The sequence below is a fragment of the Vespa mandarinia genome, chromosome 8 (genome assembly GCF_050613455.1).
Source record: "Vespa mandarinia isolate Hongniang chromosome 8, ASM5061345v1, whole genome shotgun sequence".
Taxonomy (NCBI): domain Eukaryota; kingdom Metazoa; phylum Arthropoda; class Insecta; order Hymenoptera; family Vespidae; genus Vespa; species Vespa mandarinia.
This window is the reverse complement of record NC_140817.1, coordinates 8,717,501-8,741,096: the sequence shown is the minus strand read 5'-3', so window position 1 is coordinate 8,741,096 and position 23,596 is coordinate 8,717,501. Positions and strand designations below refer to the sequence as shown.

Genomic DNA, 23,596 nt, shown 5'->3' with positions numbered 1-23,596 from the left:
ATAATATATAAATATTATTTATAATATTTATAAATATTAATTATAATAAATGTTGCATAGTAACATAAAAAATATTTAATTTTGTTTTTATTTTTGTTTCAATGTTTCAATGTATGCATGAAGACTTTTTTGAATATTTGCTAATTGAATAAATTGTTTAATATTATTTAATTCAATCTCTCGATGTTCTTGTAGCCAGGAAATTAACTTTTCACGAAGTTTTAACTTTGTTATATTTCTAGCTTGTTCTGCAATAATATTATATAAAATATTTTCTAAATATATATATGTTTATTTACTTTTGTTTAAAGTTTTAATAAAATAATGAACTTACTAAGTATTCTGTCATAAGAAGATATATACTTTTGGCATTTTTTAATGGCTTCTGCTTTGTCATTTGCCAATTCATCTACAAGTCCAATATTTAATGCTTCATTAGGATAAAAAAGTGTGCCCCTAAGAAATAAAAAACCAGATACCTATTGAACATATACATTAAGATTTTTATAGTAATATTTATTATTTGTAATATATACCTCAACAAAGCTAATTCGGCATGTCTATAACCAATGGTATTAACAAATAGATCTATAAACCACTGTGGAGCTGCAATACCTAATTGTGTCTCATTTAAGCCTATGGTATGTTTCCCCTCAACAAAAACTCTGTATTCACAAGAAATGGCTAGTAAACATCCACCGGCAGGACTAGCACCCTATGTAAAAGTATATTTATGATATGTAATATAAAATAAGTGAAAAATAAATATTAAATGTTATATTATAACGATAATTAAAGAAAATATATATTAAGCAAATTCAATAATGTAATACATTAATTGCAGCAGCAATTGGTATTTCTAAGCCATATAAAGTCATCCATGTATCTTGCAAAGTACGCCAATAAGCAGTCAATCTCTCAATATCTGGCTTATAAAGTTCCATAATGTCTAAGCCTGCTGAGAAAACTGTTGATAGTGATGAAGTCAGAACAATGCCTTTACAATTGCTTTTCTGGGTTTCTATCAAAGATGTTTTCAATTCTTCTAATAACTCCAGGTTTAAGCTATTAACTGGAGGTCGTGCCATAGATATTATATGTATTCCTAGTATATATAAGTTTTAATAAATAAATTCATTTAAAAATAAATTCATTTCAAAAAAGTAAATATCAAATTTACAAACAATTATAATTATCAAGATACCTGTATTTTGATCTTCTGCTATTTCTAATAGTTTCTTTCCAGATGCATAATTTCTGATAAATCGTTGTTTGATAAAAAATCTTCCAAGGGCCAACATTCTAATGTGTTATATAAGTGATAAATATTATCTTAAATATTATACTTAATTATTTTTAATATATCTTCTTTAATATATATATATTCTTTTTAATATGTTGATTTAATAATCAATTTAATAATCATATATATAATATATACTTGCTAACAATCAACAATTTTGATTGAATCACTGTAGTATTCTTCTATTTATATCACTGTATTATATCACTGTATTATATCACTGTAGTATTATACTATACTTTACTTACGTACTTTCTCTCTGATAAGAAAATAAATCAAAAAAAAAAAAATACATGTATATCGCTTGAAACTTTGGAACAGATTTATCATACGTATAATTTCATGAGATAATAGTAAAGTATGTTACTTGCATTACTTACCAGAAAAACTAGCATATTATTTTATGAATCAATTTAAATGTGAATGCAGAAATGAATAAAAATAAAAGAGTTAAAATGAAATCGTTAAGCTTATTATGAAATAATAGCACATCTCTGACCAAAGTAATTTATTTATTTCTTTAAAAACTTAGACGTTGGAATGCGACTTCTACACGTATGATGAATATAATATGTAAAACTACATACTACTATATATGCATGATATATATGCGTATACACATGCATGTGCAATAATATGTGACATATGTATACGCACACATAACTGTGCTTTTATGATTTTCACGTGATTTCAACATGATATATATATATATATATATATATATATATATATATATATAATCATATCGTTATATATGATCAGAATAATAGCAATTTAGTGTCTCATAGCGATAACCTATTGTTTACATCACCTGCATTGATTTCTTTACAAGTATCCACTATCTTTTTTCTTTATTTTTTCATACTTCAGAATATAGAAGTTGTTATTTACAAAATGTACACAACTCAATTCCGCAGAATACAAGTTTAAAATTTAACTGGTCTCTTTAAACGTATATTTTACGCGAATGTATATTTTTTATTATTATTAATAATATTAATATTATATTATTATTACTATTATTATTATATATTTCATGTATAATAATATCTACATATACATTTTCATTAACGACGATTAACAATCTACTGTTCCGTAATGTACTTTGTATAAAAACTGAAGAGTATCTTCGAAATTTGGTTCGACCTTGGAAGTGTGAAATCTGTTAGGCATCTATCGGAAGTATGTTATATTATTTTTTTTTTTTGTTATTTTGTTTTTTTTCTCGATACCATCATAAAATACATACTATAATCTACACAAACCTTTATCCATATCACTATGAACTTATTTTAAAAGATACATATTTTTATTACTATATACACGTGTCAATATATATTGAGTATAGATATATGTACACACACATATATATAATTTATATAATATACAATATGTGTATAAGTGATATAAATAATTTATTAATTAGGAAATTTAGAACGATTATTTATATTTGATAAAGTTTTATTGGGTTGGCAACTAAGTGATTGTGGATTTTGTCGTTTCCTTCTTATTTGAAATCCGGCAATCACTTAGTTGCCAACCCAATAATTAAAAAATGAAAAAGTCGTCCATTATTTTTTCACTGGCAAATCATTATATGGAAGCCGACAAATAACTGTATTTTCAATATAGATGAATGAATTCACTTGTTCCGTTTTTAATTAATTTATAAAATAGAACAAGTTTTAGGATTATTTACCTCTTTTCATGTATTCTGGAACATAACTTCACTATGCGGGTCTTTGTTTCTCAAATTATTTTCGAACGAATCAATATAGAATCGTTCAATATTTTATCAATCTACGATGAAAGACACATCGATACTTTTTCCTTTTTTTTTTCTTTACAATTATTTACACAAGATCTTAGATTATATTTTATATATGTGCTCCTATAAAGGCATATTAAACATTTGTTCTCGTTATCATATTCGCGTTTGTCCGACACAAATATGTTTTTCGTTCGTCGAATTTGAAAACTGTTCGAGAAACAAAGTCATCAAAAATGTATCGTATATCAATCATGTCTTAAATATTAAATAATGGTAGCACTCAGAAAGATTACGCGCTACGACTTGTAGTGCTACAGAAAATAAAGTTATCTTTATAGACTGATTATAACTGAGCAGTCTATGATTTATTAGTTTTAATCTTTTTTTACCGCAACAAACAGAGAGAAGGCACCTTAAAAGATCTGTGATGTATCCAGCACCTATATTATTTGGTTTAATATTACACTGCTTTCAATAAATATTATTAGAGAAAAAGCTTATGGATTCTTTGATGTTTCAATTTGGTCCATTCTATTTTTTCTTTTTTTTTCTTTGCGGAGACGGAGAATTTATCATGTCTCTAATTGCGATTGCCTGTTCTATTATATGTATGAAGATATTAATTAAGCGCATTCATTAATATATGTAGAAAACGCATTTGAATCTCACTATCTTCCTTTCATTTATTTTTCTAAATTTGTTGCATTGATCACGTGTATGTGGACCAGATTAAAAAAATCCTTTAGGTTAAAAGATTCTTTTTAGCTGCATAGAGATTTCTCCATTTTAGAATTCTCGATTGAAGCACATCATAAATCTATATTGAAGATTTATGTAATACTATCGGGTATGTACTTATTTAAAAAAAAAAAAAAAAAAAAAAAAAAAAGAAAAAAAAAACATTTCAGTTAATATAAGAAGTTTTCTATTCTATTGGATGCTACTATTTTTTTCAGTCTTGCCTAATCTATGGTCTTGTGTATACAAATCCGATGATTGTTTACTATCTTATTACGCATGACTATTTTGTTAAAACGTATTTTTTCAATTTTGTTTTCTTTTACAGTGTAATAAAAAGAGGGATTTTCACTGTCCCAGATATAATCTTTTTATAAACTTTAAAACAGTAGGTGTGTATAATAGAAATGTGTATACAAATATAAGCTTGAAAAACTTAAATATATATCTATTCATAAGTTTTCATACAGATCCGAGTAATTATGAAAGCCCTATTGGACAGATGAATCTCCGTTCTGTCTGATAACGAATTTATGATGCGACTGCATTTATAAGAAATTTATAATTTAGGCAATATATTTAGAAAATATATTCGAGAAGGTATATAACATAAAAAGTGCTGCTTTGGATAAATAGTAATAATAATAATAATATTAATAATAATAATAATAATAATAATAATAATAATAATAATAATAATAATAATAATAATAATAATAATAATAATAATAATAATAATAATAATAATAATAATAATAATAATAGTAATAATAATAATAATAATGATAATAATAATAATAATAATAATAATTATAATAATAATAATAATAAAAATAATAATAATAATAATAATAATAATAATAATAATAATAATAATAAAAATAAATCTTAATTGTCAAATTGAACAATTGGAGAACTGAAAAAATATCGTTAAACTAGATTTTCGATCATAGTATATGAAATAAAAAATTATATAAAATATATACGATGTTACATCGTTACATACGTAGAAGCTTTATACACTCTGTGTACTATTACATTTCATATACACAAATCTACATTAGCATTACACGACATCATGTATCTGTCGTATTGCTAACATTCTCTCTCTCTCTCTCTCTCTCTCTCTCTCTCTCTCTCTCTCTCTCTCTCTCTCTCTCTCTCTTTCTCTCTTTCGTTCCTATAGCTACCATTAATTTTAGAACAATTGTTATTTTACTCAAATAGAGAAAATATTATTAACATTTGTGATCAATCTGTTGCAATGTTTCACTGTCCCAAACAAGTAATATCTTCAAAGGCAAAGAATTTGTACGTCTGTTATTACCCATAATACTATTTCTCATAATGTGAAAATAATGTTGCTATCTACAACTTAAAGTAAGATACGCTTTTTTCTTTTTGCTTCAAACAAAAATATATTCAGATTTTTATTGCTACTCCATCGTATCGTCCATATAAAATTGTATTTATATTCGTAAAGGAACGAAAAGAAGATATATTGCTTTAAGACAGTAACACATTATGACATATCGTGACTGCTAAACAAATATGAAAAGCATGTGCATATATCTGTTTTATCATATATATCTCCAATAATAATATAATATATAGATTCCGACTTAATCTATAATCCGTATATTAAAAGTATTCTGTTATTTCTTCTTCCTTTTTTATCGATCTCGAATTCCTAATTAATAGGGTAAACAAAAAAATGTTATTCTTTACAGTATGAATTTAAAGAATGGTAATTTTGTACGATTTATGATAAAAAGAAAAAAAGAATAAAAAAGGAAACAATATGATTGATAGCTTTGTTTTCCAAATTAAGAATTTTCTGTACTGTCATAAGATATAATGAAAATATAAATAATTTAACATATACTATATTATATATCTACATATATAAATAATTTAATCAAGCTTTGCTGTGACACAATCTTCCCAATAGGGCATTTTTTGGTCTATATACAATGCACAATAATCTTATGCTGATCGGAAAAAATTTCCAACCACGAATTTGTACAAGTTCTATTTGTACACCACTCATTGATCGATCACTTATAGTATAAATATTTATCAACTATATTCTTCACTTTCAGTTTGTGAGACACTCAGAGTTTTCATAGCAAAATAACTTTTGCAATACAGACGTCAATTTGGACTTCTCAACAGTAAGCTCTGAAAATCAATTAGATCTGTAACATCATCTTTTCATTCAAGATGAAAGTGCATCAAATCAAATTAACAGTTAAATATCGAAGTTTGTGTATCAAGCACAAACTTTCATCATTCTTGATATATCACTTCATCCAATTAAAAGTGCACATATTTCTATATTAGTCATAGCTAAGCTAACATAAACAGTCAACTTTTTAAATAGACTGTATTACACATTAAAAGTAATTTTCACCTTTTCATGTCGTTGATGTAACAACGTTCGTAGAAGTTATTTCAGTTGGTGTTGTCACAATTGTTGTGGTGGGAACTGAAGGGTTAATATTTGTTTCAGATGTTCGTGAAATTGTTTCTTTCTCTGTACACAATTTCTTGTGTTCTTTATGTTCTGAACACGAACTTGACTTGCGTTTATGATTTGAACTCGTCGAATGTGAATTACTCGATCCTGTATCGTCTTTACTGGAACGGCTGCTGGATGATTTCTTTTGTCCGTCTTTTCCATGACTGTGATGACTGTCCTTTCGTTTTTCTAATTTCTTTTCACTTTCTTTAACGTCAGTAGAATCTGCAGGTTTATTAGAATTAGAAACATCTCGAATCGACGAGGTCACATTCTTTGATGAACTTTCCTTTATCGTCTCACTTGTTTTATGTTCAGATTTACTTTGTGGACTTCGATGACGATGTTTTTTACGATCACGATCTCGTTTGTCACGATCTCTTTTTTCTTTGTGCCTCTGACTTCTAGAATCTTTCTCATCTCTGTACTTTCGTTTAGATTCTCCGACAGAAACGTGATGATCGGATGATTTTAAGGATTTTTCTTCTACATTGCTAATTCTACTACTACTATTGTATTTCTCACTTTCCATCAATGGTGATGTAGTCATTGAAACGGAAGAGCAAGAACTTGTACTGGTTAAAGTGGGAATTTGGTTTTCAGGGATGGTATGATCTTCAGCAGGACTCTCAGATGGTTTCTCGTTTTTTATTCTTTCTTTAGCTTCGTCCTCGGCCATTTCAATTAAAGCTTTCACAGCATTTTCTGTTGCGCATTCCATTTTCGATGTAAATGCTAATACAGTTTCCATTTCAAGTAATTGAGAATACCTTTCCAGTTTTGTAGTATCATCTTTGAACCTTTGTTCGGCAATTTCAAAACTTTCTTTTCTAATTTTATCTAGCACTTCTTTTGAGGCTTCAGCTACACCAATCCTTAGAGATTGACAAACTTCATCAACGTCAGTCTTAGACTTATATATAGCGATTTCTAATGCCTTATCAACAACCTCAGTTGCATACGTTTTAGCTATTAGCTGTCTTTGATTTAATACTTCATTGTCCAAAACAATTACTTCAGAATTAGAAGATTCTAATATAGGTGGACAAATTTCTGAAGAACTAAAATGTCTTTTGCTGTCTTTTAAAGGAGATCCTGTTGTACCATATTTAATAGATGTTCGTTCTTCCATCACATTCAAAATAGTTTCTTTACTCGAAACATTATTATTACCACTTGATCTGCTATGATGACTGCGATGATGATCTAATTTATGACTATTACAATCATATTTCTTCTTTTCTCCAGAATGATTACTTTTGCTGCTATTGTTACTGCTACTACTGCTACCATGTGAATGGTGACTTGATTTGTCACTATTGCGACGTCGTATCTCGTGTTTTTTATCAGACCTTTTATCATCCCTTTTACTGCTGCTAGACTTTTGATCGCTAGCTCCACTCTTTGTAGTTTTACTGTCATTAAAATGATTTGTAGCCGTATCATTATTTTCTTCGCAATCTTTTCTTTTAACAGATGAGTGTCGGCCATGATCACGGCTTTTACGATCATCTTTTCGTTTTCCATGTTGATCTGACTTTTTTAAATTTCCTTGATACTCCGCAGCTCTTTCTTTAGCCTTTTTTTCTTCAAGAGAATCAGAATAAAGCTTTTGCTCTAATCGTTGACGATTAGTATTTTCTTTTTGCTCATCTCCTATACCAACGGTTTCTAATGGTTTTTTTTCTTTAATACGATGGGTAGATTCATTAATAACTCGACTATGTCTTATGCTTGAATTATGTTGTGACTCTGGATAATATTGTTTCAATCTAACATGCCATGCGATGCTTGAAACAGCTGAGACAGTTCTAAATTGATGAATAATGTTACGGGGTAAAAAATAAATATCATTATCATAAAGATTTATCCTTGCATAACGAATACCTTGTCTTCTTAATTGATTCAACTTAGCATCTTCGACCCACTGTACGCATTGAGATATTGGTGGTTCATGGAGGTCTAGTTGAAGTTTTTCAACTAACTCTGGAAAATCACCAGCGTAAAATGCCACAACGTCTTTCGTAACTCTATTATATTCTGATGCTTGACCACCATGCACCGCTTTTAATACTCCAACAGCAGCTGTAGTCATCCTATCTAATCCATGACCTACATGATCGGCATGAGCTTTTGTACGATCTTCGAACATGTATTCTCGAGCTTCGCTAAGTCGTGGTAAGTATTGTAAGTTACGTAGTTCATTTATTCCCGTTCTACGCCTTTTGTAAGGACTTTTATTTATATCTGCCGTCGGAACTAGTTGTTCCCCTGGCCTAATCCATAGAATAGGACCATCATTTGATTCTTGTGGAGTTTCCATTTTTACTACTGATAGTGGACCCCATGGCATTGTCTAAAATTAATGTAAATCAATCAAAATTATATAATTACATACTAATTATATAAAACTTAATTCGTTCGTTGCTTTAATATATATTATTATTTGTTCTTACCAATTTCAAAAATGGATTCTCCTCTAATTTTTGTAAAAGATCAGGAAAATAACCTCCAACTTCCTCATGGACAGTACCCACAAGACTTATTTGATGTAAAGGTCCATATCGTATTGTTCCATTACTGTATGCTTTGCAAACTTGCTCTTTGTACTGTACCATAGTAGTTGTTTCAATATCACTACTTCTTCCTAATACTCCATTCTTCACTGTTAAAGTAGGATAATTATTTGCCATATAATCCAAAAGATCAGGAAGATATGCTGCTGCATTATGTACTATTCCCATAACATGATGAGCATTACCATTTTCATCTTCCCCAAAAACTACCTGTGAATTATAATTAGGATTTGAAAACATTTTACCTTTTATGTTATTGATTTCAGTCCGTATTTCTCAAATATCAATACTTGTATTTAAAAAGCATATAACAAAAGTATAATCATTGTAATTAAGAAATCATTCACATTCTGAATTACATACTTTAAAATACTCTTGTGCCAATTCTTCTACTTGTTCACTGGATAAAGTATCAATTTCATCTTGAAACATATGCACAACGGTTGCCCCACCATTAGGGTATGTCTCTATATGAATAAATTTCTTATATTTTAAGCCTTCTAATAATTCACTTTTCACGCCTGTACTATTAAGCATCTTGTAATTTTTTGTTTGTAAATTAAGTCTCAGATTATCACTAGTAGATTTTGATAATGGTAAAGAAATTGTTTTAGTATTTAAAGGAAGTATACTACGATCACGTTTACATTGGACACCAACATTTGCCCGTTTGATTTTACTTCTTCTATAGCATCTTGAACAGTGTCTTCTATCACTATGTTCTTTACGTTTGTCTTTGGATGATGAATCCACCTTTGAATGTGAATTTGAAGACGATGTATTAATAGGTTCTATAGATTTTTGATGTGTATTACTATCGGTCTTATTTGTCACAGTAATTGGTATTCTCTCATTTCCCCAATTTGATTTAATAATTTCTGATTCTTCTTTTTGTTCAACTACTTCTGTTTTAGTTGTGTCTTGTATATTTTCTTCGGTTGAATCATGTTCCTGCTTTATTTTTGTTTGTAAAACAGAATTTTCTGAATCATTCATTTCCAATTTGCCACAACACTGATAACTCTGCAACTCTGTGCTAATTTTTGTAGATGTATCAGTATTTTCTTCATCATATTTTGCTGTATCCATTATATTAATATTAGAATCGGTATGTGTTGATGTCATAGTAATAGGAAACATTATATCTGGACTATTTGGACTATTTGAAACCCTTGGAGGGTAATCTGGACTTCGAGGACTACTGATTACTTCTCCATTACTCTGTGGGCTTTCTCCAAGTTGAGGAGTATTGTTAGAGAAATTTAAACATCCCTCTAATTTTGCTGGTAATGCATGCATACTGGTAGATAATAATGTACTGTTGCCACATGTGGAATCGGTCTAATAAATACAATAAACTTATGTAGATAATAGACTTTTTTCCGAAACTATAAAATCAATTACTTACATGAATAATATGTTGCACTGGTTCTCTTGCAGTCCTCAATAATTCATTATTACATTGATCTGGATTATCTACAGCAAATATAAAAGACAATATTCACAGAAACTTATATATACTTAGAACTAAATAATAACATCGGTCAAAGATTAAAAAGAACAAGAATAAATAAACTTCAAGTCGATTTTACTAAATGTATTCGGCTATAAGTTTTAAATGAACTTCGATAACGATATACAGCATATGCTTCATAAAAATATATCAAAAATAAATTATTAGTTGGTATACTTCGTTCAAAATGTTGGTTTCATATATGCAAAGAAAAAATAATAATAAAAAATAAATATAAAAAAGATCCTAGGGATGGAAAAGATGCAGATCTCTGTATATATGATATTGCTCAAAGCACTATATACATGATTACCGTCTGTTTTCTCAGGTACACAAGCAGCACTGTCTAGATCATTCCTCTGAGTGGACATACTGTCTGGCTTTGAAGGTAATTTATGCAAAGTTGTACTAATAATGAATTTATAATTCGCACATTCTTGCACATCACCAGAAGAACTCAAAGTGTTCGCGTTTCTTTGTAATTCATGTCGGTCGGTGTTTGTGTTGAACGATGACGCTGTAGGGAAAACCGTGGGCGTCCTGTTCGAATTTAAACCAATATCGGCGGAACAATCGGTTGCCTCTTTGTTCACGTTCTTCCACTGTGTTCCAAGCACCTTCGCGCTCGATATTTCCCTTCTCAACGGCTCAAACACTTGCTGAATCGTATTATTTACATCACATCGTTCATTTGACACGATACCCGTATCATTCTCGGATGCCATCTTGATTTTCTGAGCAATATCCTGGGCGCAAAGATACTACGTGATGTCTGATTGGTTGATCTATAGCCGCCTTTCGAACTTACGTAATTCTATTCGTTCGAAACGCGTGTTAAAGAAGGGGGTATGCCAATCAGATCATAGGTAATATCGAAGGACATTTTTACTCATTGAAACCTTCGATAATCTTCGATCATCAATTTATTTTTTTATAAGATATTATTATAAGTATAAGTATCAAGAAGCACGTGCTTGATCTTCAATATCTTTAAAGTTTAATTTACATTGAATCGATTAAAAATCATTTTATATACGCGTTTAATCATGAACTATTTGTTGTATGACGACACTTTCTCTAAATCATGATTTGGTATTCCCTCTCTTTATTTCTTTCTTTTAAATAATAAAGGCTTGATTCGTATGATTGCTATCAGTCGGTTAAACCAGTTCAAATTTTATATTTATGATTATATTATTGTATGTTGGTTAACATTGAAAGAGAAAAATAATACAGTATTATTTACATATGAAAAAAAATTGTATATTTTTGTTAAGTATTTAATATAAGGTAAATGCTCGACAGATAAAGCACATTAAACTATCCTGTATATATCTTTTCAAGATATCTAGCTAAATTAAATTAGTTGTTCATAATCGATTGCAAAACAATTAAAATAAAATAATTATATAAGTACATTATAAAGTAATAATTGATATGAATATTAAAGCCATATAAAATAAAGATTAATTTGTATAGAATTTGTATTGATTGGCTATCTTAATAAGATTACACTAGACTACACTAGATTACACTAGATTAAACAATCATAGCCATTTTGCTTGGAACAAAAAAGCGAGAGTTATGCCTGTCTAGATTCATCGTTGGATCCACGATCGAAGGTTGTTCGCATGATGTTGCGCGCCGCCGCGAATTCGTGATTCTTCGGGGTAAGTGCGAGGGGAAATAAACATAAAGAGAGCGGTGGAGTGGTGTGACAATAGCGCGCGTTCAACAATGTCGTCGGCGAGTAAAAAGGCGAAGGAGATAGAAGATCCAGGTTCGGGTGAAGGAGTCGAGGCTCGAGATTATGACATTGAAATACAGAAGACACTTGAAGAAATAGATGGATGTCAGAATCAAATCGATGGCTTGAACGAGAAGGCCAGTGACGAGATTCTCGAAGTCGAGAAAAAGTACAATAAATTGCGTAAACCTTACTTTCAAAAACGTAACGATATTATCAAGAGGATACCCAACTTTTGGGTCACTGCTGTATCCTTTATGATGCCAACGTTATTTGCGATAGAAAAATGACAAAACTCTTTATAGTTTTGACATTTCCCGGCGATGCCGGCGTCCGCCGGCGCCAGCCGCCATCTTACCCACTTGTGTACCTACAAAAGTGTATATAACCTGTAGATATAATCAAAATGAACACGCTTCCTTTTTTTATTATAATCTCAAATTTGCAACTGCTTCATAGCATGATTTTTTTTTATCTCATAACGATTGCATTTATTCCTTACTATAATTTTTTTTTATATTTATTAAGCTACATTTATATGCTACTCTGATTTATCGTAATAGGTTTAATACTAAATTTTCTATAAGATAGCGAATGCATATTATTATTCCTTATTTTATAAATAGTTTGTAAACAACAAAGAAATAGCTGAAATATTGGAAGAAGATGAAGAAGATGCACTACGGTTTTTGAATAAATTAGAGGTTGAAGAATTTGAAGACATTAAATCTGGTTATAGAATTAATTTTCACTTTGATGAGAATCCATATTTTGAAAATGAGGTTCTCACTAAAGAGTTTCATCTAGGTTCTTCCGGTGAGCACAGTTTTTGATTTATATATCTCTATCTTTTTTGCAAAATATTAGGATATAATACAGTAATATGAAATTCAAGTATCTTAGTTGTGATTAATCTCCTGCTGTTTTGCAGGAGATCCAGCATCCCAAAGTACGCCTATTCGTTGGAAAGAAGGAGCAGATTTAACAAAACGTGCAAAAACAAAAACACCTTTAAAGGGTCGTAAGAGGCCACTCAAACATAGATCATTCTTTGATTGGTTCACGGATCATGGTGATCCTAGTTCAGATGAAATAGCTGAATTAATCAAAGATGATATGTGGCCTAATCCTTTGCAGGTATAATTGATATGAATTCAAATATTAAAAGTGATATTTATATTACATATAGAAGTATTGTTATTTTCTCATTGTTTTAGTATTATCTAGCTCCAGATATTGATATTGAAAATGGTGTTGAGGGTGATGGCGAGGATTGTGAAACAGAGGAAGAAGAAGAAGAAGAAGATGGTGGTGGAGATGATGGCGATGAAGGAGGTGAAGGAGAAGAGGGAGATGATAGCATAGTAGTAGTTGAAGATGACGTAGATGAAGAAGATGAAGAAGAGGAGGCTGTGCATGATGAAGATGATGGTGTAAATGAAGAGGATGATTTACTTGTAGATGATGAAGCGGATCGTGAAGGTATTTTTAAAAGTTAGAATAGTTCATTTTATATTTATAGTTAATACCATAATCTTCAGGAATGCTCAAAGAAATATAACATTTTAGATGGTGATGGAGAAGAACCAGAATAGAATTAAAATTTGAACTCTATAATCAGTCGTCATTGCTGAAATTGTGAAAGCATCAAGGAACTTGAATCCTCGATTGATCGAGAACAAAGAAAGTTTGTCGAACTAAAAACATTAAGCCATATGAATAAAACTTAGGAAAAAAATGTTTAAGAATATAAATAGAGAAATTAATTTCGCGCACAAAAGTTCTCTTTAAGTATGTGCGTTAAGCAATATGACACTCTTAGTAGTGTACCGAAAGTGACTTAGAAATAATGCAGTTTGAGTTCCCTCCATGCGCCATGTCAAAACAATGTCGGGTGTTAGATATTCCTAAGTTATATTCATATGGCCTAGTCATTTCCCGAATATTAGATATACAACAGAGGACACCTGCTTGGGTCTATAATATTACCATTATATTATTAAGTTAGGTTATATATAAGAGGTAAATGAAGGCGTCAAGCAGGCGTTCTACTTGTTCTATTTCCCATCAAAATCTATTTCCTGAACATTACCTTTCAATGAGAAATGTCAGGTAACATTTTTGAGAACGACGAGAATAAATATAGCTATGGATGTAAAATGCAATGAAGGTTTTATCTTTCTTAAGTTTTAATCGAGAAAATAATGCTTCTATATTATTCTTTTTCATAAATACGTAATCATATTCATAATATTTTTAATACTATATAAATCATTGAAATATGGAAAAAAAAATTGTTTTATTCAGTATCCTACTAACGATGAACAAAATATTATTAAGTTTCTAGTTTGCGTATGTTTCATTATATATTCGTATTTAGAGAATATAAGCATAATAAGATCTATAAAATATAGTTTGAGAATGTATAATTATTTCCGTTACATACACTTTTTCCTGTTTATTTTGTATTATTTATAATAATTTTTTTAATATAAAATAAAATACGCTATATTTTATTATATAAGTTAACAAGAATATTTGAAAGTCAATGGTAAAATCTTCATTGCCATACATCTATCGTTTCATCAAAACTCATGTGAAATTTTGTTATTCAACCTGATGCTTTTATATTGATCTTCGCGTTATTGGTTCAACTACCACAATTGATATCTCTTTAAAGGCATTATATTGCATGGACAAATTGTTGGAATAGCCTTGATTATATATTGATTTTAAAAATGTAAATAGTCTATTCAAACAAAACTGATCCATTTTTATTCCGACGATTCCATGTAAAGTTTCTAATTTGATATGATCATAAATTGAACATTTTAACTAAGTATGTGCAGCATCCCTCGAACCTTGCTATGATATAAATACAAACTTTTATAAAATATTTTTCATCATTATTTGTCCTTTATAATTAATATTTCCAATTTCTATCATCTTATATTGATTTTATTTCGAATATCAAGTATTCTATCGTCATATCATAGTTGCTTAAGTATTCGTTCTCCTTTCTTTTTCTTTTTAAACGCAAACAGGCCACAAACATGTGCCGTTTGGAAGATGAAACAAAAAAGAGCACTTCGGGTTCAAAAACGACGCCTAAGATGCAGATGAAGTTTGAAGGAAGAACGTGGCACGTTCCGACTATGAAACGTTTTCGACTGACAAAAATATGGATAACTTTTTTACAACAAGCGACACTGTAACCCGGATATTATTCGATCGTTACGGTATCACACGTATTACGAGAGCCATATTAATCTCGTTATGTATTTTCACGATGATGATCTTCCTCGTTCTCATAGCGAAGCGTCATACCATCACATATGGCACATGTGACCAAATTTCCTATCCCTTATACGGGATCTAATCCATCGAGTTGAGGATGTTGTGATGAAAATTTTTTTTTTAAATTCATCATCACGTATAAGTAATCTTTTATCCTTTACATAAATAATTACATAATTCTAACAGTGATCATGTACATTCGATAATGAACCGTTTAATGATATTCTTAAGAGCGACGAAATACTTTAAGTATCTACCACTGACAAAAATGACCTTGCGGCAACAAATTAAATTGATCATTTTCATGATACAGATATTAACAGATTGATTGTTTCATTCAAATTACAATCTGTAAAATTATAATAAAATAAACACTTGTAAATATTAAAATAGTATGTAAAACGTGTGAAAAATATTTGAAATAAGAAAATCAATGATACTATTTGAACGAGAGTCAGCATTACCGATTTTTTGATGGAAGTATTAGAGGAAGAAGAACGATAGTAGGAAGGGTCGAATAAAAAAAGAAAAAGCAACAGATGAAAAGGATGAGGAAGAAGAAACGATGTTGGTAAAAGAAGAAGTAGGAAAGAGAAGTCCGGCATTGCCGAATCTTTTCGAACTCGATAATAGGGTAGAGTTGTCCTATACCCTGCGGGTGGTACGGAAATTCGCGTGATCAACAAGGCTAGCACTGTGCACTAGAGTAAGAAAGAGGAAGCCGCGACAAAAAAGGAGCTTTGTGTCGGTCGGCAATGTGAAAAGAGATCACATGCCGCGAAAGATTAAAAAGACGAAGGAGAAGAAGAAACTACGAGAAGAACTAGGAAAGACAAGGATAGAATGTTCCTTGGATTCTATCATGAATCCTTACGAATCATCACGCGTGCCTTGTGAGAAAGAGAGACGGATTAAAGTAAAATACTAGGGGTGGGGGTAATGATGAGAACAGAGAGAGAGAGAGAGAGCGAGAAAGGGGGTGGGGAGAGATGGTAAGATCTTTTACGAGGGAGAGACGCGTTACAAAGGTGCAGATGACAAAACCGAAGCGACTGAGATCCGAGAGCTCCAATGCAAGCCAAGCGCTCGACTGAAGTGCAGTGCGTTCTTCTCTTTAAAAAGATTTTTTCTCTCTTGGAGAGAAAGAAAGAAAGAAAGAGAAAGAAAGAAAAAAGAATCGATCTATAGATCGCGAGTTTCGATAGCACGAAAACAATACGATTTTTTTAACATACGGAAAAAAGATTCCGGTGCAAGAAGATGACGCGAAAAAGTTTCGAATTCTACGGCTGCTTTATCTTTCTTCTGATCGTCCAGCTGGAGCAGTTGCTATTATTGCAGAGGGGAGGTAATTCTTTCATTTTGGTATTGCTTAAAGAAATTTGTTAACAACACATATCGATTAATTTTCTATAATTTCTTGCAATCACATAACGGAAGGTAGATTGTAAAAATATTGTAATGTTACCGTTGGAGGATGAAGATTCTTTCGATTAGTCTCTTATGTCTTATTATTATTCTCTCCTTCGCGTTGAACTTCATCATTTCGTTGAGCCGTCGTTGTTGGATAAGCGCGTGCGATTGTCTTAAACGAATCATTCCATTAGCCATCGTGACCTAGCCCTATTTGTGTACGCGGGCTACGCTCGTCTCTGAATTGACTTCGATAAATTCACAAGCGTTAAGCGTGATGCATATCAACGAGACGCGATCAGATCCATTAAAAATCCTATTGAATTTATTTAAGAATTTTCTTAATATACCTATATATACATAAGTCATACATTGTCGAATAAAAAATTTGTTTATACGTATTCTGATATCATTGATAAGAATAGTCGAGGATGATGAAGTAACTTGTCAAACAATATTACATTAAATGTTGAAGCTGTTAATCACTTGGTTTCTAGGTACTTCATGAAATATTATATTTGCTCAACAGATGATTTCTATGAACAATATTTTTTTAACTTGCGCAGTTTTCTTATGTTTGTTCAATAAGATGGTTTCTATGAACGATACTCTTCTAATTAGCATAGTTTTCTTCTTATCATGTTATTCAAACAATAGTTTTTCTTATTCGCGCGCAATGATTCGTATTTTTGTTCCCTTACCTACTTCCTGCTCATTCTAGATCGCGAATACCTCAATGAAAATAGGTAGAGAAATAAAATGCAAATAGGAGATAACTTGCTTTTGATATTAGATCAACGATTCTTGTCTTTGGTTGTGTTTGTTCTGTGAAAAACAAAAAAGAAAAACACTGGCAAAATCTAAGACAAGATAAAATGATAAAAATGATAAAAGCAAATGGTTAGGTAATAGAATTCACTGTTTCTCCCTTTCAGGGATTATAGTCGAAGCTAGAATAGAAGCACAATTTGAAAAATGTTGTGGCCTTGGTACTTCATGGGCAATGGAAGGACTTAAATGTGAAAAATTTACTGGACCGGTTAGTGGGGTGCCTAGAGTCGAACAGGGTCTCTGTTTAGAAGCTGTGGATATTTGTTGCGTACGAACTTATCATGATCAACAGTGTGAAAAAGGAAAAGCTGATGCTCGAAATGGCTTGGCCTGCGTTACGAGCACCAGCGTGAAAATACCGAGACGAGGAGATTATCATCGTGATTGTTGCGAGGGTTGCAAGCTCGGTACTAAACATTTGCTAGAAATTCCCGAAATTTATTTTTACTAGGAATCATAGAATATGTATGATTTCCGATATTTTAGGAATACTTGCTGGTTCTATGGACCAAGGTTGCTCATTCAAAACATTTACTTTTGGAATCCCATGGGATCCTGCGTTTTTACAATGTTGTTACGAAGCATTACCGAATACTACATTGGTTACGGATGCTACATATTCTACACTTTCATCTAATAGTAATACGGAAACTGAATCTGAGACTTCTCTATCCGCTTCTTCAATGACGTCTTCATCTTCGGAATCGTCTCCTTCCTCTTCGTCCTTATCTTCTTCTCCTTTCTCGACTGATTCGACGACAATTCCTACGCCTCGTAAGTGATAAGATCAAGGATAAGAAGCTAGAAACAAATTTTCATCATGATTTTTTACGATAGAACAATTTTTTCTATAGCGTTGGATGATATTTGTCAACTGATGAAAGGTCTTCTCTGTACCGATATATGCATACCAACTCCAGGATCTTATTATTGCGCTTGTCGCGAAGGATTTACTCTTCTGGAAGATGAAAAAACTTGTAGACAAGATCTATTGACCGATAGGTACAATTATTGCATAAACAACGATTAGTATTTTTTTATACGAAACATTAAATGTTCTTCTAGATGTAAGTCCACCAATCCTTGCGAGCAACGATGTACAGACACTGGTGTAGCAGTCCGTTGCAGTTGCAATCTTGGATTCGAATTGGCTGATGACAAACGTTCCTGTATTCTAAAGTCAACAACGAATAGTACTGGATCGACTGAAACTGTCGAGGATGACGCATTATTACCTCTCTGTCCTGCTGGTTATCGCTATAATTCTACTTTACAGGTTTGCAATGGTATGTATTCATGTAGAACTCTCGAGAAGCTCTATAAACAAATTAAATGTATGAAAGGTAAAAGAATGTAACGATAACAAATGGTGAAGACCGTAAGCTTGGTAACGCGAGATCTTTATCTTGCTTTTGCTCCCGCTTTTTTATTCTAGTCAATTTGTTATTCGCTTATTGTCTTTGTGCACAATGCATTGCATTGAACTCGATTTTATCATAATTTCGTGCTTTTGTCTTGATACCATCTCGCATTTAGATATAAACGAATGCTTGGAAAGAAAAATTCAGTGTCCAGGACAATGTGAAAATACCATAGGATCATTCAGATGCATCATAAAAACACAAAAAAATGCAGCTTACGAAGCTTGTCCGCCTGGATATCAAAGGGATGCTCGGACTAAAGTTTGCACAGGTATATCTCCATTTAAAATATAAAAGAGATACTTTTGTTATTTACCAATATTTTTATATTTAGAGATTGTTTTAAATATGTATGATGAACGCTTTGTGTTGAAATAAGAAAATATTCATTGATTAAATAAAAAAAAATATACGAAAGGATATTTTTTAGATATCGATGAATGCGTCGTATCACCAAATGTATGTACGGAAAGTACACATTTTTGTGTAAACACACAAGGTAGTTTTTCCTGTCTTAAAATGGTAGGTACGAAGTCATGTCCTGCGGGATTTAAATTCGACAAGACATCTCAAACATGCAAAGGTACATAAAATAATTAACGAAGTCATCTAATGACGAAGACTTCATACAAAAACTTTCCTATTTTTTGATTAGACGTAGATGAATGTGCTGAAGGGATACATAGTTGTTTGGAAGAGACAGAAGAGTGTAGAAATATTGCTGGAGCTTATGAGTGTGATATTAAGTGTCACAAGGGATTCGTTTATAGCATTAGTTCTGGAAATTGTATTGGTTAGTGTTATAATGTAATTTATTTTAATCTTTTCGATTAGAATTATTTAATTTTTATCGATTTATTTTTCTTTACTGTCCCATAGAAATATACACGCAATTTCGTTTTTTTATTCTCTATATCAGCATGTCGACCCTTTTACTTTGGTTTTCGATGCATGCGAGGTAACAATTATTAACATTTAGTTTATATGATAAATCCAATAAAAAGACCCTATTCTTCCTTTCTTTTTTCTTGAAAATGTTATTACAAATTTTCTTCGATGTTGAAAAGTTCATTTCTTTTAATATTATTTAGATTTGAATGAATGCACTGAAACCATTATGCCTTGTCCCGAACCTGGAACACAATGCATTAATACAATCGGTGGTTACGAATGTACCAGATCAAAGGATTTTATTTCTTTTGGTTCTCTATTGAATAAAACTGCGTGGAATGTTGATTGTCTACCTGGTTTTAAACCATCACAAAATCTCACGGAAAATTGCATTGATATTAACGAATGTACTGAACAGCTTCATATTTGTGAATCGGACGAGCGATGTCTCAATGTGATCGGTAGTTACAGGTATACGATTTCATTGAAAATATACATAGTTTGATGATTTGTGTATATGAATCATATAAGTGAATATAATGAATTTTATTAGGTGCGAACTGTTAGTACATACTGACAGGAATGTAAATGATAATGAAGAAGAACAGCAACAACAAAAAAAAGAGAGAGATATAATTTTATATAGTAGGGATAACAAAACAGGAATTCAAACGACGATACCTATGACGATGAGTGAAATGAACAACTTATCGTGTGATTCTGGATATAAGTTCGATTCAAAAAGTAGATTATGCATTGGTGAGATGCTATATAATATGTAAAAAAAATATTTATTACAAATTGCTTCGTTATATTTGATCGTCTCCGTTTTTCATGTATTTCTACTAGACGTGGATGAATGTATTAGTGGGATAGCGGTTTGCCCTGTAGGAGAACGTTGCGTGAATTCTTTGGGTACTTACAAATGTTATTTAGCCTGTCTGCCAGGATTTAAGCCGTACAAAAAGGCTGGATCTAACGGAAAAGAGGATTGCCGAGACATAGACGAATGTTCACTTGGTTTACACACCTGCAAGAATTCTCAAGTTTGTCGTAATACCAATGGCTCTTATGTTTGTCAAACGTTGAGTACTACTACGAGCACGACAACGACCAGAACAAATATTGCAGACTGGACTACTTTAAGGACAATGATTGATTCTCGTGCGAATAGGATACAAGTACATTTCGTTCACCTGCCACCTGATAAGATCTAAATTTGCTTTTTTTTTTTTAAACATATCTTTACGTAGATCGACGATCGTCAGTGGAGTGTGGAACCATGTGCATTGGGATACAGAAGGAATCCTGCAACAGGACAATGCATTGACATAGATGAATGTGTAACAGGACCAGGTTGTCGAGATCACGAACGATGTCGCAATACTCTCGGTGGTTATGAATGTTCTCCACTTTGCAGCATTGGATGGTTCTTCAGCACAACGACGAAGAGTTGTCAGGACGTGGACGAGTGTCTTTTGGGTAGACACGATTGTCCACAAATGACCCATCAATGCGTTAATACCAATGGTTCCTATCATTGCCAGTTAATACCACTTTGTCGAAGTGGATTCAAACGTGCCTTTAATGGAACCTGCGTTGATATCGACGAATGTTCTGAAAATCTTCACGATTGTCGCTTACAATTTCATCAGTATTGTGTTAACAAAGAAGGCAGCTATGAATGTTTAACACGTTTGCCTTCCTGTTCATCGGGTTATAAATATTCTTTACAGACCAGACGTTGCGAGGACGTGGACGAATGCTTAAATGGTGAACATAGCTGTGATGCTAGACTTTCACAAAGATGCATCAATCTACCAGGTACTTACAGGTAAGCTATATTTTTGTAAATTGTATATTTTCTTATTAAAAACTTGTAACATCTATTATAACTATTCTGTACATTTTTTAGGTGCGAACAACCACCAATACCCGAACAACATCAACGTCAACGACCGGCTTGTCCTTCTGGATTTCGATATAATTCAAGATTGAGAAAATGCACAGGTATTCGAATAATACTTACAAAATAGTTAAAACAACTGCAGTATTCTAATAGAAAAATTATATAAACTCTATTTGGAAGATTTAAATATAAATTTTTGTAGAATTCTAACATTTGCAGAATTTTGGAAGATATGTCGTATGATCGCAACAATGTATTTTGCGGTTGAATAGTTGGTAATAATTTTGTTTAAACCATAACATTGTAGACTAACTCACACGACTATTATGTATATGTATGCATGTTGAAATTCTCGTTTTTCACAAAATCTATTTTTAAAATTCGTTGCATTGTCCAACGTTTTTATTGCATGTCGAACAATGTTGTATGTGTTGTCAAATTGATATAATTAATATAACATAATATTATTAAATCAAATTTATTAAATCTATGAGATAAAAATATATACAATCGTTTGTTTTTGAAACAGACATCGATGAATGTGCCGAAGGATTGGATAGCTGTGGTGAAGAGATTTGTTACAATCAACCAGGTGGTTATAGTTGTGCCAAAGCACCAATTCCGATAACCAGAAAGCCACCTACGACTCCAATGACACCGTCAGCCGATCAAAAATGTTTAAAGGGTACAAAATTCGTAAGAAATCGTGGTTGCGTCGATATCGATGAGTGTCGCGAGATCGAGGATGTTTGTAGTAGTAACGAACAATGTATTAACACTATGGGAAGTTATACTTGTAATTGTAGAACCGGATTCAGACGTGAAAATCTTACACAAGCTTGCGTTGATATTAACGAATGTCAATTAAAGGTAAGTATTTTGAATTCTAACTTTACAAAGATAAAAATGTTAATTCGAAGAAATGAAATGTATTTTTAATCGTGAATTTAAGGAAAACGATTGTCTACCAACTCAACGTTGCGATAATACCATAGGTAGCTATATTTGTACACGTTTCTTACCCTGCGGTACCGGTTACACTCTAAATGCAGCGACTGAAATATGCGAGGACGATGACGAATGTCTTCTTGGTACACACGATTGCAGTGAAGGTTATCACTGTCGAAACACTCTTGGTTCTTATCGTTGCGATCGGAATCTACGAGTAACAACTCCTCAGGCTCTTGTCGCTACGACGACTTCGACAACTACTACGACAATGACACCATTTTCTGTGACTCCTAACGTTCCACCTGTTAATTGTCCACGCGGTTTCGAATCTTCTGGAAATAAGTGTATAGATATCGATGAGTGTCAGAGAGTGCCGAATCCTTGTGGTAGGACCATGCAACGTTGCGTCAACACTATTGGCTCGTACAAGTAAAGATCTGGTTTGTTTTAAATGGTTCATTTTTTTGTTCAATCATTAAATAGTAAATATCATTTTAAGATGTATGTCGAGAGTGATCTGTGGTAATGGATTCACTTTGGATTCTACGACTGGTCAGCACTGCATAGATATAGACGAATGTGCTGATAATAGTCACGAATGTTCACCTGAACAGATCTGCGAGAATAGGCAAGGTGGATACGTTTGCAAATGTCCACCTGGACATATTGATGGCCCCAATAAAGATTGCGTTGATATCGACGAATGTAGTATTT

General features: G+C 31.7%; 4 protein-coding genes across 7 annotated transcripts in view; 2 read left to right on the top strand and 2 right to left on the bottom strand.

The window, feature by feature from the left end:
- Positions 1–44: 44 nt before the first annotated feature.
- On the bottom strand, positions 45–1,302 carry LOC118451216 (enoyl-CoA delta isomerase 1, mitochondrial). Its single transcript, XM_035887546.2, has 5 exons — positions 1,205–1,302; positions 834–1,105; positions 537–715; positions 335–456; positions 45–248 (listed from the first exon to the last, which is right to left on the bottom strand). Exons 1-5 carry the CDS (start codon positions 1,299–1,301, stop codon positions 88–90), a joined length of 831 nt encoding a protein of 276 aa, XP_035743439.1. The 5' UTR covers position 1,302; the 3' UTR covers positions 45–87.
- Positions 1,303–5,008: 3,706 nt separating this feature from the next.
- On the bottom strand, positions 5,009–11,184 carry LOC118451209 (uncharacterized). Of its 2 annotated transcripts, XM_035887523.2 has the most exons (6): positions 10,736–11,184; positions 10,318–10,385; positions 9,273–10,250; positions 8,790–9,119; positions 6,226–8,689; positions 5,009–5,993 (listed from the first exon to the last, which is right to left on the bottom strand). In XM_035887523.2, the coding sequence occupies exons 1-5, from the start codon at positions 11,145–11,147 to the stop codon at positions 6,230–6,232; spliced, it is 4,248 nt and encodes a 1,415-aa protein (XP_035743416.2). In that variant the 5' UTR covers positions 11,148–11,184; the 3' UTR covers positions 5,009–5,993; positions 6,226–6,229. The 2 variants fall into 2 exon arrangements, with proteins under 2 accessions (XP_035743416.2, XP_035743415.2); XM_035887522.2 differs by having other exon boundaries at positions 5,009–8,689.
- An 834-nt stretch (positions 11,185–12,018) lies between these two features.
- Set (NAP domain-containing protein SET) lies at positions 12,019–15,719 on the top strand. 3 transcript variants are annotated; one of them, XM_035887527.2, is made up of 5 exons: positions 12,019–12,417; positions 12,796–12,985; positions 13,110–13,306; positions 13,387–13,663; positions 13,739–15,719. In XM_035887527.2, exons 1-5 carry the CDS (start codon positions 12,160–12,162, stop codon positions 13,762–13,764), a joined length of 948 nt encoding a protein of 315 aa, XP_035743420.1. In that variant the 5' UTR covers positions 12,019–12,159; the 3' UTR covers positions 13,765–15,719. The 3 variants fall into 3 exon arrangements, with proteins under 3 accessions (XP_035743420.1, XP_035743419.1, XP_035743421.1); XM_035887526.2 differs by having other exon boundaries at positions 13,101–13,306; positions 13,739–15,718; XM_035887528.2 differs by having other exon boundaries at positions 13,101–13,306; positions 13,387–13,651; positions 13,739–15,714.
- A 763-nt stretch (positions 15,720–16,482) lies between these two features.
- The window catches only part of LOC118451208 (uncharacterized), a 9,356-nt gene continuing 2,242 nt past the window's right edge, over positions 16,483–23,596 (top strand). The window contains exons 1-16 of the mRNA XM_035887521.2: positions 16,483–16,814; positions 17,815–18,117; positions 18,197–18,484; positions 18,565–18,712; positions 18,776–18,996; positions 19,247–19,402; positions 19,562–19,714; positions 19,787–19,924; positions 20,223–20,493; positions 20,576–20,781; positions 20,872–21,203; positions 21,276–21,856; positions 21,938–22,032; positions 22,461–22,801; positions 22,884–23,311; positions 23,382–23,596. The exon at positions 23,382–23,596 is cut by the window's right edge and continues 116 nt beyond it. Coding sequence (XP_035743414.2) covers positions 16,727–16,814; positions 17,815–18,117; positions 18,197–18,484; positions 18,565–18,712; positions 18,776–18,996; positions 19,247–19,402; positions 19,562–19,714; positions 19,787–19,924; positions 20,223–20,493; positions 20,576–20,781; positions 20,872–21,203; positions 21,276–21,856; positions 21,938–22,032; positions 22,461–22,801; positions 22,884–23,311; positions 23,382–23,596 — 3,964 coding nt within the window. The 5' untranslated portion in view covers positions 16,483–16,726. The remainder of the gene's footprint in view (positions 16,815–17,814; positions 18,118–18,196; positions 18,485–18,564; positions 18,713–18,775; positions 18,997–19,246; positions 19,403–19,561; positions 19,715–19,786; positions 19,925–20,222; positions 20,494–20,575; positions 20,782–20,871; positions 21,204–21,275; positions 21,857–21,937; positions 22,033–22,460; positions 22,802–22,883; positions 23,312–23,381) is intronic.

What these genes read in the sequence shown, in the direction of transcription:
- LOC118451216 (XM_035887546.2), bottom strand. Translation starts at nt 1,301, where the DNA reads ATGTTGGCCCTTGGAAGATTTTTTATCAAACAACGATTTATCAGAAAT. An exon ending in GCCGAATTAGCTTTGTTGAG is followed by an intron (nt 457 to 536) that starts GTATATATTACA and finishes TTTATTTCTTAG; the next exon opens with GGGCACACTTTTTTATCCTA. An exon ending in TTCTTATGACAGAATACTTA is followed by an intron (nt 249 to 334) that starts GTAAGTTCATTA and finishes ATATTATTGCAG; the next exon opens with AACAAGCTAGAAATATAACA.
- LOC118451209 (XM_035887522.2), bottom strand. Translation starts at nt 11,147, where the DNA reads ATGGCATCCGAGAATGATACGGGTATCGTGTCAAATGAACGATGTGAT. An exon ending in TGTACCTGAGAAAACAGACG is followed by an intron (nt 10,386 to 10,735) that starts GTAATCATGTAT and finishes TATTTGCTGTAG; the next exon opens with ATAATCCAGATCAATGTAAT. An exon ending in AGAATCCATTTTTGAAATTG is followed by an intron (nt 8,690 to 8,789) that starts GTAAGAACAAAT and finishes CATTAATTTTAG; the next exon opens with ACAATGCCATGGGGTCCACT.
- Set (XM_035887526.2), top strand. Translation starts at nt 12,160, where the DNA reads ATGTCGTCGGCGAGTAAAAAGGCGAAGGAGATAGAAGATCCAGGTTCG. An exon ending in CCAACTTTTGGGTCACTGCT is followed by an intron (nt 12,418 to 12,795) that starts GTATCCTTTATG and finishes TTTTATAAATAG; the next exon opens with TTTGTAAACAACAAAGAAAT. An exon ending in TCGTGAAGGTATTTTTAAAA is followed by an intron (nt 13,664 to 13,738) that starts GTTAGAATAGTT and finishes ATAACATTTTAG; the next exon opens with ATGGTGATGGAGAAGAACCA.